Below are 15,228 nucleotides of genomic sequence, written 5' to 3'. Positions count from 1 at the left end.
TTCCGTGTGCTGCTCTGGTTCACCAGAAGCGGCTTACGTCATGCTGGCCACATGACCCGGAAGCTGTACGCCAGCTCCCTCGGCCAGTAAAGCGAGATGAGCACCGCAACCCCAGAGTTGGTCACGACTGGACCCTTTACCTGTTTACCTCAGTATTGCCCCCACTGACTGGCAGAGGCTTTCTGGCAGTGGCTCAACGTGAGAGGCAGGTCAGCCACATAACACAGACAATAAGCACCAGACAAGGGCCACTTTGTGTATTAAAATCTGTGCAGAGACGGCCCTTATTTAAAGTATTCCCTTCAACCCATTAAAAACAGACAACAGCAAAGTATTATGAAAAAGTGTACTTCACTCATTTAAATAACTATAATTCAGCGTATTAAGGAAGAAATAACTGGCAATCAAATATAAACACTTTACGTAAATCAAATTAATTTAACCACACAATAAATTAATACATTAAATATTAACTTTCAGTGCAACATATACAGAAGAAACAAGTGTACCGCTGACTAAAAATAATCTTCAGGTTGGTTATAACAGTAAACGTACTTACAAAAAAAGAGGGGGGGGGGGGTTGTTAACAATATAACCAGAAGTCAACACACAATCAGGAAGGGGGTGTCTAGTTCATTTATCAAACATGTGTCTAATGTGAAAAATTGGCACAGTTCGTCCGTTTTATTTTTTAAGAAACATACATACTGTTCCTGCTTCTGGTCAAGTATCCAAATTGAAACAGAAGCTCAGGTGGGATCAGATCACAAAGCTCAGGGTTAAAAGGCCATCTCTAATTTCTCAAAAGCATTGCAGGGTACAATTGCAGAGAATCGTGCAAGCCAGCTCGTTTATTCAGACTGCAAGTCACTTTTCTGCCTATTCCTTCTTCCAGTGAAAAAAAGGAGCACAGGGTCACATTGTGCAAAAGGTATTTAAAAACACTGCTTTCACGTGGCTGACAAGCCACGCTGCAGCACAAATAAGAGCAAAGTCCTGGGACTGGGACTCCGAGGTTTTTTTAGGCCCAAGATGGGACTTGGGGTAAAGGTATCCCTTGAAGGAGGTCTGAGATACCTGGAGTCCTTACAGCAGCCATTTGCAACCTGGTGCCCTCCAAATGTTTGGGTCTGCACCTCCCCTAGGTGTATGGTGCTGGGAAGGAGGGGAGATGTGGTCCAAAACGTCTGGAGGGCGCCAGCTTGGGAAAAACTGCCTTTCGACGAGGAAATGCCCACCCAAGTGAATTGCTCTTCCTTAGTTCTGCGGCAATCAAGTGACCCTGACTGCACCTCAAGAGTGCAAAAGTCCAAGACGTTTGCCAAAATCTTGTGAACTTCATTTTTCAAACAAGCTGGAGTAATGCCCAGTTTAATAAATCAGCATTGGGGAGAAAAGGAGTTTAGGGACAATATTTTTTTAAAAAACTCATTTTTCCTTGAAGAGCTCAGTTCTCCTCCTCAGGACCGTCAAAGAAATATTTGTGCTGAATGACAAATAAAAAGGGACCGGGCCCTTTAAACGTAGCACAGAATGTCGTAAACTTTAGAACTAAAACTAACCTGCCTATAACTATTTCTTGAAAGGTATCAATCAGATTGGCTCTGGCAGCAATCAGGGTCAGCAGGGGTTTTAGACATGCTCAAGTAGGAACACAGATAGGGAATGGAATGGAAATAATGGAAACCAAGCTGGGGGGAGGAGGAAAGCTAGAAATTTCACAGAAGAGGTTTCAACTTGCATCTTAAATTTCAATTATTCTGCCTACTCAGAAAGAACAGCATGGCTTTTGAGTGATTTAAAAAAAGAATTTCCTCATATATTACTGCCTCCTCTCATTAGGAACTCTGCATTAGAAGCTGTCCTCTGAGGGTCCCGATTCTTGCTTATCAATTTGGCTTACAGAAGAGAGGTTTCGGCAGAATGCGGACCTCCCAAATGGTGAACTTTGAGCCAACGAGAACAGCCCTCTTCCTAACACACCTTTGGCTGCACACTCGGCAAGGAATCAGGACCCTCAGCAACATGCTACACCCCTCACACTCAAGAGCCAGCCCTCTTCCTGCAGAACAAGTATCGGGACATGGAAGCCCTTCCACAAATTGCCCCTGTCTTTGGAAACCTGCGTTAGAATTGTCAGATCAAAGATGCACAACAAGCCCAGCTGATCCCATGGAATGTTTCCAGACACACAAGTATCTGTTGAAACGCTCCAGTCTCCTGACATTGTCCTGTTAAGGCAGCCCAAAAATCCCTTCCTATTTAGAACCACAAAGGGATGACTTTTAAGAATCCATCCAAAAGTGATTTAAGTAGGATTCTTATCTATTTCAATGAGCTGGGCTTTTTTCAATTAGGTGCTAAAAACCATAACCCATGTAGCATCCTTCCCAACATCTCTTGCCTTGTAATCAACACATTTTTTTATGGTCTCTGCTTTTCATTCTTTGGGAAAATGCAGCAGAGCAGTCGATTGTTGTTGTTTTGATCCAGTTACACAGAACGGGGGTTGGGTCGAAAAAGAACTTTCTAATTTGGAGGCACAGTGATAATGAAAGCTGGAAATGTGAGCTATGTTGCTGTCGTTCGGGCTCAAAGGTGTTGCTGCTCAGTCCTTACTTTTCTAAATCCAGATATTCAAAATACGGAAAATGTTGAGTGCTGGTAGATACAAGTGATCACTTTGGAAAATTCATCTGGATGTTTCTGGATACAAAAAGATATTTTTTTCAGGCGGTGGGACTTGCAGTTGAACCCAGCGGACCTTCTTCTCAATTGGATAATTTAGCTCTCTCAAAATCACTACTGTAGCTCATCACTTCTTTTGAGTCGGATTCTGTAATGAGTGCAGGATCCTAAGACTTGAGTCCATGTTCCATGAAGTCTCAAGCAAGGAGGAAGATTATTGTGAAACAAAAGTTTACCCCCACCTGAACTGTACACAATTCTTTCCTGGTATCAGACACCCCCTCCATGTGCATTTCTCATAGCAACGTAAACATGAAGCTGTCCAATGTGCACTTTAAAAAAAAATGACCAGCCTGTACTTTTCCTACTCTTTATTTTACTATGTGAAGTCTTTTGAGATTCCTTGGTTATCCATAGGCTTCCATGTATGGATTGACCTGGTGTGTGGCGTCACGTGTCTCCACATAGTAGGGGCCGGATTCCCTCTGGCAAAGTTCTGGAAGCACAACGCATGAATGGAGGATACAGACAAGAAGCCGAAAGTTGCAGGGAGTCTGCTTGCCAATACTGTTCTGTCCCCAGGAAGCACCTGTGTCCATCTTAAGTGTCCCTCTGGAATATTGTAGGCCTCCTGTAGGATGCTCAAGTGGTCCCTTCTACACACAGCAGTAAGAATCCCAGCAGACCCCCGTCTCCATCAGACAACTGTGAAAACAGGCATCAAAATAGTTTAAGGATAAAGGCTTCACTCTGACTAGGCTGTAGCAAAGTTACGGTATAATACAATTGCATCTTGCATGCAACTAGCTTGCACGATTGAACCTCACACAGTTGACATTGGGCAAATTAATAGCATGCAAGGCAGACAGCTTAAAAGCTCTTTCATGCTAGGTTTTCCAGGTGTGGAAGAGCTTTTAAGCTCTCCACCCTGCTTAATGGGTTCTGGGATGCTCACACAAGACATCGCAGGAACTTGGACAGCCCTTGCGGGAGTGTCCCAAAACCTGCATGCTGAGTAGGACTTGTCTGATAAGCAAGGCAGAGAGCTTTTAAGCTGTCTGCCTTGCTTGGGGGGTGGCAAGGCTCACTTGACGCACCAGCTCCAGAAGGTAAGGATGCCCATATGGGGCAGTTCTGGATGTTTGTGTCCAGCATACAGTGGAACCTCGGTTCCCGAATGCCTCCATTGTCGTACGTTTCGGTTCTCAAACGGTGAAAGCCCGGAAGTAAATGCTTCTGTTTTCGAACATTTTTTGGAACCCAAGCGTGTGACGCAGCTTCCACTGAGTGCAAGAAGCTCTTGCAACCAATGGGAAACCACGCCTCGGTTTCCGAGTGTTTCGGAAGCCGAATGGGCTTCCGGAATGGATTTCGTTTGAGAACTGAGGTACCACTGTATGTGTTTTTGCATATACACATCATACCTAGAACATAACCCCCATGTAAGGTATGACTGAGCTATGCAACACAGTGCATGGAATTGAATGTTGCCTTATAGGACATGTTCACATGCAACAAGATGTCACTGTCCTCCGTGCACCTCCAAAATCTGTCCTGGGTGGCCCATCAACCTCCCAGTTCTGAGGGTGTGAAGATAAGGGGAAGGTGGTGATCCTGTTGTGCGACTGGAGGTCTGTTCCGCTCACACACACAGCAATGGATATGACTCTAAGTCACAAGCTGCGGGGATGATCACTAAGATGGTAATAGGCAAACCCACAGAGGATGGACCACCAACACTGATGGCAAAATGGTACCCTATGTCTACCTCACAATACCAAGCTTTCAGGTGTACCTGACTTCCCAGTGCTTTGGCCTCATCGCTCAAGACAGTGCCAGTATCCTTAAAAGGCAAGACCTCCAGGCTAAACTCAGCAGGGCTAGATGGGCACATAGTGAATTTGATGCAAACTCTGCGCACCTTCCTGGAGTAGCAAAGCAGCTCATAGATAATTCTATAGCTTGTAAGAAGCAGCAGCGAAGCTCCTTTCAATGCAGGGAGGGGCGTAAGTTTGTTTGCAGGGAGCTCCAAATGAGGACACTCAGGACTGTAAGTCTAAATCAGGAGAAATATAAATCCTCCCATCTGACCAAGTTGGAGACTGGGCTGTAAAATCTATTTTGAATGAGCAGAATTCGGCCCATGCCTCAGAGGAATCTAATTTAAACAGTTGAGAATTCCTGCCGTCTTCCAGTTGTAAGACTGAGAAAGAGGCAGTGTCCTCTCACAGAGGACAGCAAAGGATGGCTCTGTTTTGCTTGGTACGCAGCTGATGGAGGACAAGGCTGTCAGTGGCTGCAAACCATCCCCAGGATCAGAGCCAGTCTCCCTCGGGATACGATCCAGTGGGGTACAAGGGGAGAGTGCAATTGCACTGCATTTGCCACTGCAAATCTCGCTTCTAGGTTCTGCTTGTGGGTCTCCCAGGGGCCTCTAGCTGGCCACCGTGGAAAATAGGATGCTGGATTCGATCGACCTTTGGCCTGATCCAGCTGCCAACCACTACCTGGCAGCCCTGCTGATCTCAAGGCCTGCATTTCAGTATACAGTGGTACCTCGGGTTAAGTACTTAATTCATTCCAGAGGTCCGTTCTTAACCTGAAACTGTTCTTAACCTGAAGCACCACTTTAGTTAATGGGGCCTCCTGCTGCCGCCACGCCGCCGGAACACAATTTCTGTTCTCATCCTGTCCTGAAGCAAAGTTCTTAACCTGAAGCACTATCTCTGGGTTAGCGGAGTCTGTAACCTGAAGCGTATGTAACCTGAAGCATATGTAACCCGAGGTACCACTGTACTGGAAATACTTATTTACAGTGTCATTTTGCTTGTTTACCTTCTGTTAGAATTGGTTGTTTATTGGTCCCGTTTAGGTGATTTTGTCATTTTTGTGGATTGTTTTTTGTCTGTTTATTTTTACTACTCTGGGACTGAAACATTCTGTGAAGAGTGGGTTGCAAATGCTGCAAATAAATAATAAATTCTCACGTTCTTAACTCTCCAAGCTCTCAGTCAGAGGCCTCTCCAGTTCCTACTTCCTGAAATCCTTTGGGTTGGAAACGCTGGAGATTGAATCTGGGAACTTTTAACCTGTGAAGAGTGTGCTCTGCCACTGAACTGGAAACTCAATGCAGGCCGTGGCTGTATGAACTATTGCAGGAAGCCACCCTGACCCTCAGGGGGACATGGGTGGCGCTGTGGGTTAAACCACAGAGCCTTGGGCTTGCCGATCAGAAGGTTGGCGGTTCAAATCCCCGCAACGAGGTGAGCTCCCGTTGCTCGGTCCCTGCTCCTGCCAACCTAGCAGTTCGAAAGCACACCAGTGCAAGTAGATAAATAGGTACCGCTCCGGCGGGAAGGTAAACGGTGTTTCCGTGTGCTGTTCTGGTTCGCCAGAAGCGGCTTAGTCATGCTGGCCACATGACCCGGAAGCTGTACGCCGGCTCCCTCGGCCAATAAAGCGAGATGAGCGCTGCAACCCCAGAGTCGGCCACGACTGGACTTAATGGTCAGGGGTCCCTTTACCTTTACCCTGACCCTCAGCTCACGGAAGTAGCTAGTTTTCACCTTACTACCCTTCAGGTTAAATGCACCCCTCCAAGCTGCTTGTGTAGCCCCTTTATTTACCTGTCTCTGAATGGCAGCAAGACGTTCCTCCTTTCAGGAGCCCGTTGGGCTTCTCATGTCTGCAGACAACAGTTCTGCACCACTCGCAGTGTTTCCGTATCCTACAGCAGCTGCAAAACATAAGCGTAAGAGGTTTAAGGCAGGGGAAGGCTAGGAATGACATCAGAATGCAGAGGCTCAGTGGTTAGTGTGTTGGATTAAGAGCTGGGGGACCAAGATTCGAATCCCCACTCAGTCTTGAAGCTCACTGGGTGACCTTGGGCCAGCCATTGTTTCTCAGCCCAACCTGCTTCACAGGGTTGTTGTGAGGATAAAATGAGGAAGGGGAGAACCATGTATACCATTCTCCAGCTATTTGGAGAGAAAGGTGGGATATAAGTGAGATAAATAAATGCGAAGGGGTGGGACATCAGAATGTCGTCCGTCCCTACAGTAGAGAGGGCGGCTGGCAAAGTGGGGGCCACTTTGTGACCACCTTCAGAATGGGCTGGCAAGGATGGGCCCTTGAGTTTGTGAACCTGGAAACCCAGGTTCACACACCTGGTAGCTCCAAGCTAGCCCCTTGCACTCTGAAAAGCTGATCAGCCTCAAGTCTCACATTTGCCAGGTTTATCACAATTCAGCCCTGCTGTAATCCCGTTTTATAAGCATCTCAGGCCCTGTGATTAGGCACTATAAAGTTTGTTGCTGGATTCCAGGTTTCCTGTTAAAATTCAGAACTCCTGAATTAGAGTGGAAAACTTAACAGCTGGAAAAATAAATCAAAATGGGGTGTGTTGTCTATTAAAATAAAAGGAAGACTGTTCGGTTTGATTCGAATCAGTTCAAGGTGCTTCACTAATTTAAGATGAAATCTTTTTCACCAGCCTTATAAGAGACCAATAGCCTAGGGAGCAAAGACCCAAAGACAAGAACATTCAGGCGAAACAATCCAGGTGGTAGCTTTTTAAAAAAAAAAAAGGGTTTCTGTCTCTCCCTCTCTCTTCCTAAGAAGAACTCAAGCCCTTACATCCCAGCACAACCACTGGAAACACAGAATCTGGGAGTTGGAAAAGACCCAAAGGGTCATCCAGTCTGCAATGCAGTAAATCATCCAAAAGAATCCTGCTACTGGTCCCCCCAGGGACCCGGGTGGCGCTGTGGGTTAAACCACAGAGCCTAGGACTTGCCGATCGCAAGTTTGGTGGTTTGAATCCCCGCAACGGGATGAGCTCCCATTGCTCGGTCCCTGCTCCTGCCAACCTAGCAGTTTGAAAGCACGTCAAAGTGCAAGTAGATAAATAGGTACCGCTTTGGCAGGAAGGTAATCGGCGTTTCCGCGTACTGCTCTGGTTCGCCGGAAGCGGTTTAGTCATGCTGGCCACATGACCCGGTCAGGGGTCCCTTTACCTCACTGGTCCCCTGTGTCTTAGGAGTCTGACCAGCCTCAACTAGAAGCCAGTCATTCACTATTGCTGGTCCCAGGCTGTGCAATACTTTTCCAGCATAGATTCAGCAGTCATCCTCCCTGTTCTCCTTCAGCTTCTTAAATTCCGTTTTAGATAAGCCAGTCGTCTCTATTGTTGCCTTGCATTTATTTATGGCATTTGATGTTTCACTGTATTTGTATATATTGTTATGCACCAGCTTGATGTTTTCTGCGAGTGGGCGGTATAGAAATAGTTTTAGAAATAAACAAAAGGTGAGTCAGGCTCTCTGGTGGCTAGACTTTGGAACTCCCTGCCTAAGGATACCAGGCAGACACCTTCACTGCACTCTTTTTGGCACCTGCTAGGAACATTTCTGTTCAGACAAGCCTGAGATGCTTACAAAGTTCAAGTGAATTTTAATCTGTTTTTAAGCTATTGTTGTTTTAGCTTTTCAAAATTCTGAAGTTATTGCTGCTCATTTTTCTTAGAGATAATTTTATTGGCTTTCCTTTTTTTGTAAACTGATTTTTTGGTTTGTTTCTTTTACAAATCAAGCAGTTTATAAATATTAGGAATTTTTTTAAAAAAAATTCAGACTAGACTACTGCAATGCACTCTACATGGGTCTGCCTTTAAGAACAAATAAAGAACGGTCTGAAATTTTCAGCTAGTACAAAATGCAGCTGCCCTCATGACCCAATTTGTGAGCAAGGATGTTATTAAAACATTACAGTATTTACTACCAACACACTCCTGCATAAATACTTCTCAGCACCAAGAGAAGCGGCAGGACCTGGAGAAACCCGCTGTTGTCAGTGACTGTCCTAACTGGTTTGTTCGTTTTGGTCTCGCTGCTGGCAGAGAATGTTCCCCGAGCAAAGGTGAGAGGAGGGCTGGGGACTTGCTTGAGAAAAGGGATTAGGCAAGGCATCTCGCAAGGCGAGCCACGCAGATTGGGAAACCAACCACAACGACACTGCTGCCCGTCCTCTAAATTACACAGCAAAGACTTTAATTTTAGCTTAATAGGTGGCGTTCCAGTTGCAACACGCATGCCACCATCTCCCGTCCTCAGAACAAAAACACACCGGAACACATGACCTCATTGCAAGAAAGAGCCATTCTAGGACATCCAGGCTGCGGATGGAGAAATTGCCAGGCGGAAAGGGTGGAGGCAGAGGCAGCGCAGGGCGGGTTTTGTTTTGTTTTTTTGCAGCAGACAACAGCTGAAAACAAAACGCATGCCCAGTTCTCTCCAAAGTGTCTTTCTAAATTAAGGGAATCCTTAATTTAATTGCATTTTTTGCAAAAGAGAATTAAATGCTGAAATGCTTCTGCAAATCTACACGAGGAAATGGAAGATAAGCAGGAGGGTGTGTGTGTGTGGAGGAAGAGACATAGTTTCATGCTCTTCTCATCCACAAAGTTAACAAAGTGGTTCAATTTACAACTAAAAATAAATTACGCAATATATTATAATGAAGAGACACTTTCAGAAAAAGTCCCCAGTACTTCCAAAGCAGCTGTTCCGGACACTGGGTAAAAGTAAGACTTAATTCCACCAGCCTTCTGTCTATATCTTAAGCCAGGGTTTGCAGATCACAGAACTGTAGAGCTGGAAGAGACCCAAACAGATTTGGGCTGCTCAGGTTCAGGGAGGTGACTGCACCACATGGACCACTCTGATATGCTAAGAACTAAGTGACCGGCCATAGCTCAGTGGCAGAGCATCTGCCTTGCATTCAGCGGGTCCCAGGTTCAATCCCCATCAGCATATCAGGGCTATGATTGTCTCCTGCCTAAAATCCTGGAGAGCAGCTGCCAGTCAGTGTAGACAACATTGAGCTAGATGGACCAGGGCAGGACTCCGCACAAGGCAACTTTCTATGCTTCTAAGATCATGCACACTCTTTTAAACGAATTTCTACCCTACTTTCCAGGGGTGGGGAAGGCTTCCCGAGAGAGACTTGTACATCGCTACAACCAACAGGCTTACAATCTAAAAAGGCAGGGCACAAAAGGAAAACTGGTTGGGAGGGAGGAGGAAATGAGCAAACTCAGCTGCACATTCTTTGTTGGAAGTTCTTCTATAATGATCAGCTAGGGTAGTCCAAGTAGAGGAGTGCAGAGTTGATGACGACCCAGCATCCCTTCTCTTGTCTCCTCTGCTGCAGATTGATGCTGCGGTTACTGCCCGGTGACAGCTGTTGGAGGGAGAGGTCTGCTGCCTAGTATGCATTGCAGTCTATGCAAGCAGCCTTAGCCACACGTCAGAGTGAGGTCTGCCTCCAGCCTTCCAAACTGGGAAGCAGGCTGGACTTGGAAAAGGAGATCCTTCTCTCCATCAACTGTTGCTGCCCACCTGAGCCTATTCAGTAGGCTGGCCACCTTTTAAGACATGCATTTTACATAAAACACACGCCTTGGTGCATGCACAATGCACACACACGCTTCATGCTTGCAGAGATATCAGTTCAAATGGAAGTTTCACTTACTGTATTAGGACGCAGACCATGATAAGGGCAACAGAGGCTATAACGGAAACCACCACCAGGGCGGTGATGGTTTGCTTTGTCTGGTTGGCGGCCACCACTGCAAGGAGGTCCGCGTGTTCGCATCGCGCCCCAACGTACCCGGAATGGCAGCTGCGACGAGGCAAAAGAAAATCAAGAGCAGTGAGTGCACAGAGGAAAAGACACAAGCTTTTTAAATATGTGTGTGTGTGTGTGTGTGCAGAATTTGAGCCAGATGCTGTTTTCTCACATTCAGAATTAAAATGGGATTTTACCTAAATCCGGGGGCTGGAACGTGCCTAGAGGCAGGGTGGGAAGCAGCTACAGAAGGCCTGGTTTGCATTTCCCATTTAGAGTGAAGCGCAAAGTCCTGCTCTCTCTGCCTCACTCCAGAGTTTGCAGTGCTCCTTTTGAGCCACGGGAAAGACTGCACAGTGTTCCCAATTAGGGCATTAGCCAGGCGTGATCCAAATAAACCAATGAATTCTACGTATTTATACTTCTGCTATGTAATGTGAAATTTTAGCTGCTTAGGAACCGTTTCAGCATATAAGTGGCATATACGTTAATTTTAAAACATTAATTAAATAACTGGTATTTTACTCTTCCCCATCTGAACACAGCATGTGCTCTGGATCATGTTGACATGTTATTCTCTTCGCACCAACTCTCAACATTCCAACAAGGCAAATCTTGCAGATGAAGGGAGCTTTTCCATACGTCCCACAAGGGCCCAAGAGCCATCCCCATTCCCTAAGGCTCCCCTAAGGATGATGGGAATTAGAGTCTTCTTCTGGACTCCAATTCCCATCATCCTCAGCCAACTTAGCCGATTGCAGGGATGATGTGAGCTGCAGTCCAACAACATCTGGTGACTCAAGAATCCAATGCAGGCATAGGCAAACTCGGCCCTCCAGAGGTTTTTGGGACTACAACTCCCATGATCCCTAGCTAACAGAACCAGTGTCAGGGATGGTGGGAATTGTAGTCCCAAAACATCTGAAAGGCCGAGTTTGCCTGTGCCTGGTCTAATGCATGGAGGCAGAGACACTTTCTTTCGTGACATGCCGACTGCACGGTTACTGCTGAATGCAACAAGGTGGGTATTATAAGATGCAAGAGAGAGACTTACACGCAAGCTGGTTTTTCCTCTTGCACCAAGAACCTGCAAGTACCATGGAAGCAAAACTCACTATGAGCATCTGGACAGCTGTTAAAATGAGATCTCACAGCAGCAGCCACTGGCGGACCTAAGAAAGGATGGACGAGAGAGAGAGAGAGAGAGAGAGAGAGAGAGAGAGAGAGAGAGAGAGAGAAGACTGGTTAGTCTTTGGTACCGTTGCCAATACAACTCACACTGCATACAAAAAAACATATTTCAATCAGCCACTTTGTTTGTTTGTTTTGCAGATACTAGAGAGAGAGAGAGAGAGAGAGAGAGAGAGAGAGAGAGAGAGAGAGAGAGATTGTTTTAAAATAGATTTTCATGAGAATTCATCAGCAATGCTGTGCACCTTTATATACATTTCTACATGAAAGTGTACATGATATGAACATTTCGGCAAGCAATTTACCTTAATATTGGGCTTTTCGTAAAAATAAAAATAAATTCACAAATATATGCATTCTTAGGCATGGTTGCCCTTAGTACAAGCATTTATCTACACACTCCTTGGTTAGAGAGGTGCAACACAAAAGTGGAGCAAAACTGGAAGGGTAACTCCATTTGTTTGTGAATTGTTTCAGAAAGAAATTATTAGGTAGCCAAGCATTAAAATATAACCTACACCAAATTGCCTCTCCCCCTCCATGGCCATCCTAAGGACACAAAAAGAGCCTGCTGGATCAAGCCAATGGTCCATCTAGCCAAGCATCCTGTTCTCACAGTGGCCAACCAGATGCCCCAATGGGAAACTGGCAAGGAGGATCCAAGCGCCAGAGCAACGCTCTCCCCTCTTGGGGTTTCTAGCAACTGCAGAGGCGAGCAGAGCCATCTTGGCCAGTAGCCATCAATAGCCCTCTCCTCCGCAGGTTTTTCTAATCCTCTTTTAAAGCCATCCGCTGGTGGCCATCACTGCCTCCTGCAGGCACTTCCATAAGATGGTGAACATGTTTGGGATGCACAGAAGAGGCTGAACAGAGATACAGAGGCCGTGCTCAGTCCGCGTATGTTTTCACCCACGAGTTGTCCCTCACCTACCATCAAGGCTCAACTAGAACGCTATACCTAGAGTGCATGAACCAAGCCAAGGTTTGCCATTACTGTAAGGCAAGCAGAAGGGACAAAGGCACTTAATCTTTGTCTACATAAATAATCCGGGACGCGGGTGGCGCTGTGGGTTAAACCATAGAGCCTAGGACTTGCCAATCAGAAGTTTGGCGGTTCGAATCCCCTGTTGTTCAGTCCCTGCTCCTGCCAACCTAGCAGCTCGAAAGCATGTCAAAGTGCAAGTAGATAAATAGGTACCACTCCAGCAGGAAGGTGAACGTTGTTTCCGTGCGCTGCTCTGGTTCGCCAGAAGCGGCTTAGTCAAGCTGGCCACAAGACCCAGAAGCTCCCTCGGCCAGTAAAGCAAGATGAGCGCCGCAACCCCAGAGTCGGCCATGACTGGACCTAATGGTCAGGGGTCCCTTGACCTTTTACATAAATAATCATTTAAACATTTCCATTGTTTTTGGATTATATTTTTTGGTTTTTGTCTTATCAAATGAGATTAAGTGTAAGGTATTGGTTGTGTTTAGAATAGATTTATGAAAGATTTAGAAAACTTATTGATTACAATATTTGTATGAGATTGTATGGGGAAATACAGAATAACAGATACAATTTTGCTTAAAATGTATATAGGAAGTGCCGTGTAAGTGATAGAAGTCAGTCAATGAAATTTTATTATTGAGATGTTTGTAGAATAAATTTGGAAGAAATTCTTCCAATTTTTCTTCTTCTCCTTATTTTTTCTATTTCTTTTCTCTTTTCTTCCTTTCTTCTTCTTTTTTTATATATGCGTGCTTATCTGAAATATATATGTATGTATGTATTTGCAGTATTTTGCTTGTGTTTTGTAATAATTATGTTAAATAAAATCTAAATAATTTTTTAAAAATTAAAAAAAGAAGGGACAAAGGCAGCAGTAACAGCTGTCAATATAAGGATACTTGTCACACATACTTTTGTGGGGTAGTGGGCTGAGAATGTGCGCTGCTAAGAACACATCCATTTACAGGAAGAAGGTAACTGACCATGACATCATTCAACCTTTTTAGAAGCCATGTGTCTTACAACTTAAATAGTCGTAATAATAAATGAAGATATATTTGTGCATTTATGCAAGACATTCCTGGGCTGCCTTTCTGGACACCGTCCTCTCAAAGAGGCTCACGGAATATCACATGCCATAAAGCAATCTTCCTAAATTTGGCACCCTCCAGATGTTTTGGTTGACAGCTCGATGGGACTTGTAGTCCAAAACATCTGAAGGAAATCATGCCGGGGGGCAGCTGCTACAAATGTCACCTTCCATACTAAGTACCACAGCCACCAGATTGGCAAATTCCACAACAACAAACAACAACAATTTTATTATTTATACCCCACCCATCTGGCTGGGTTTCCCCAGCCATTTTGGGAGGTTTTCAGAATACTGGATAACCCTCATTAGCAATGCATGCCAATGTATTATTTGCCATTACTTGCAAAAAACACCTGGAAAAAATCTTAGTGCAATAATTGTAACATGCCTTGCAGTAACCAAGGCTGCAATTTTTGCAGCATTTTTGTAAACTACAGTGGTACCTCTGGTTGTGAATGGGATCCGTTTTGGAGGCCCATTCGCAACATGAAAAGAACGCAACTCGCAGCGCCGCTTCTGCGCATGACATCATTTTGCGCTTCTGAGCATGTGTGAGTAGTGAAACCCAGAAGTAACCCTTTCCGGTACTTCCGGGTCGCCACGGGACGTAACCTGAAAGAACGTAACATGAAGCAGATGTAACATGAGGTAAGACTGTACTCAGAGACTACTGCAGTTGAGTCGCATATCAACTGTAGGAGAGCCAATGTGGTACAGTGGATTGACTGTCGAGCTCTAGGATCTGGGAGACCAGGGTTCAAATCTCCACTCTTGCCATGAAGGTCACTGCCTCGACTAACCTACTTTACAGGGTTGCTGTTGTGGGGACTGAATTAAAAGAGGAAGAAGAACCATGTATCGCACCTTGAGCTCCTTGGAGAAAATGTAACAAATAATAAATAATGATTTAAATAAAAAGAGTTTCATGAGAATTAGCTACCTTTAAAAGCAGGACATACCGCTTAAAAGCCTCTAAAAGGTTATTGAGACAAAAAGTATCCCTCGTTTGTGATAAACTAGAGAGGCTAACAGATCCTTTGAAAGCCACAGTTTGACTGGTCATGAAAGTATTTTCTGAGAGTGCTTTAAGCTGGACATTGTTAGCACTCGTTACAGATGCTGGCCGACATCTGAAAAATCTCACCCGGCGAAGACAGAGGCTGCAAGATACTTTTCTGGAGCAAGCAACTTCCTTCAGACCAGTCTGTCCGCACTGTTGTGCGGGTGGCTTTACTTTTCTCAAGTAAACCAGATGTTGCAGCAGGCAGACAAAAGCTGATGCCACAATAAATCTGCTAGTCTCGGTTGTTAGTGGAGTGCGAAGTGGTACCCTGGCTCCGTTTCCCAAAGGCTTCCAGGCCCCCAATGACACGGTGAAATTGACGCAGCCGGGCTGCAGTCTGCACACAGCCTTACATCACGATCCTGAGTGTGTTTACTCACCAGATCCAATGTGCCCCCCGCCACCCAGACATCCACGCTTCCCCTCAACTCAAAGCAGAAGAGGTAAACAGAATAAGAAGGCAGGCCTTGTGTGAGAAGGTTTGAAGAACACAGCGATCTTTCAGATTTCGTACGCAGCAGTATGCAGAACTTAAGAGGTGTGCGTGTCTAGTACGGTTTGGAAGGCTTAATTTCATTA

General features: G+C 45.3%; 1 protein-coding gene across 1 annotated transcript in view; it reads right to left on the bottom strand.

Moving 5' to 3' along the window:
* Positions 1–332: 332 nt before the first annotated feature.
* Positions 333–15,228, bottom strand: part of TGFA (transforming growth factor alpha) — a 50,438-nt gene continuing 35,542 nt past the window's right edge. The window contains exons 3-6 of the mRNA XM_083753475.1: positions 11,369–11,486; positions 10,219–10,368; positions 6,315–6,424; positions 333–3,393 (exon numbers count right to left, since the gene is read on the bottom strand). Coding sequence (XP_083609601.1) covers positions 3,386–3,393; positions 6,315–6,424; positions 10,219–10,368; positions 11,369–11,486 — 386 coding nt within the window. The 3' untranslated portion in view covers positions 333–3,385. The remainder of the gene's footprint in view (positions 3,394–6,314; positions 6,425–10,218; positions 10,369–11,368; positions 11,487–15,228) is intronic.

This window comes from Podarcis gaigeae, assembly GCF_964106915.1.
Source record: "Podarcis gaigeae genome assembly, chromosome: 8".
Taxonomy (NCBI): domain Eukaryota; kingdom Metazoa; phylum Chordata; class Lepidosauria; order Squamata; family Lacertidae; genus Podarcis; species Podarcis gaigeae.
This window is presented reverse-complemented; position numbering and strand designations above follow the sequence as displayed.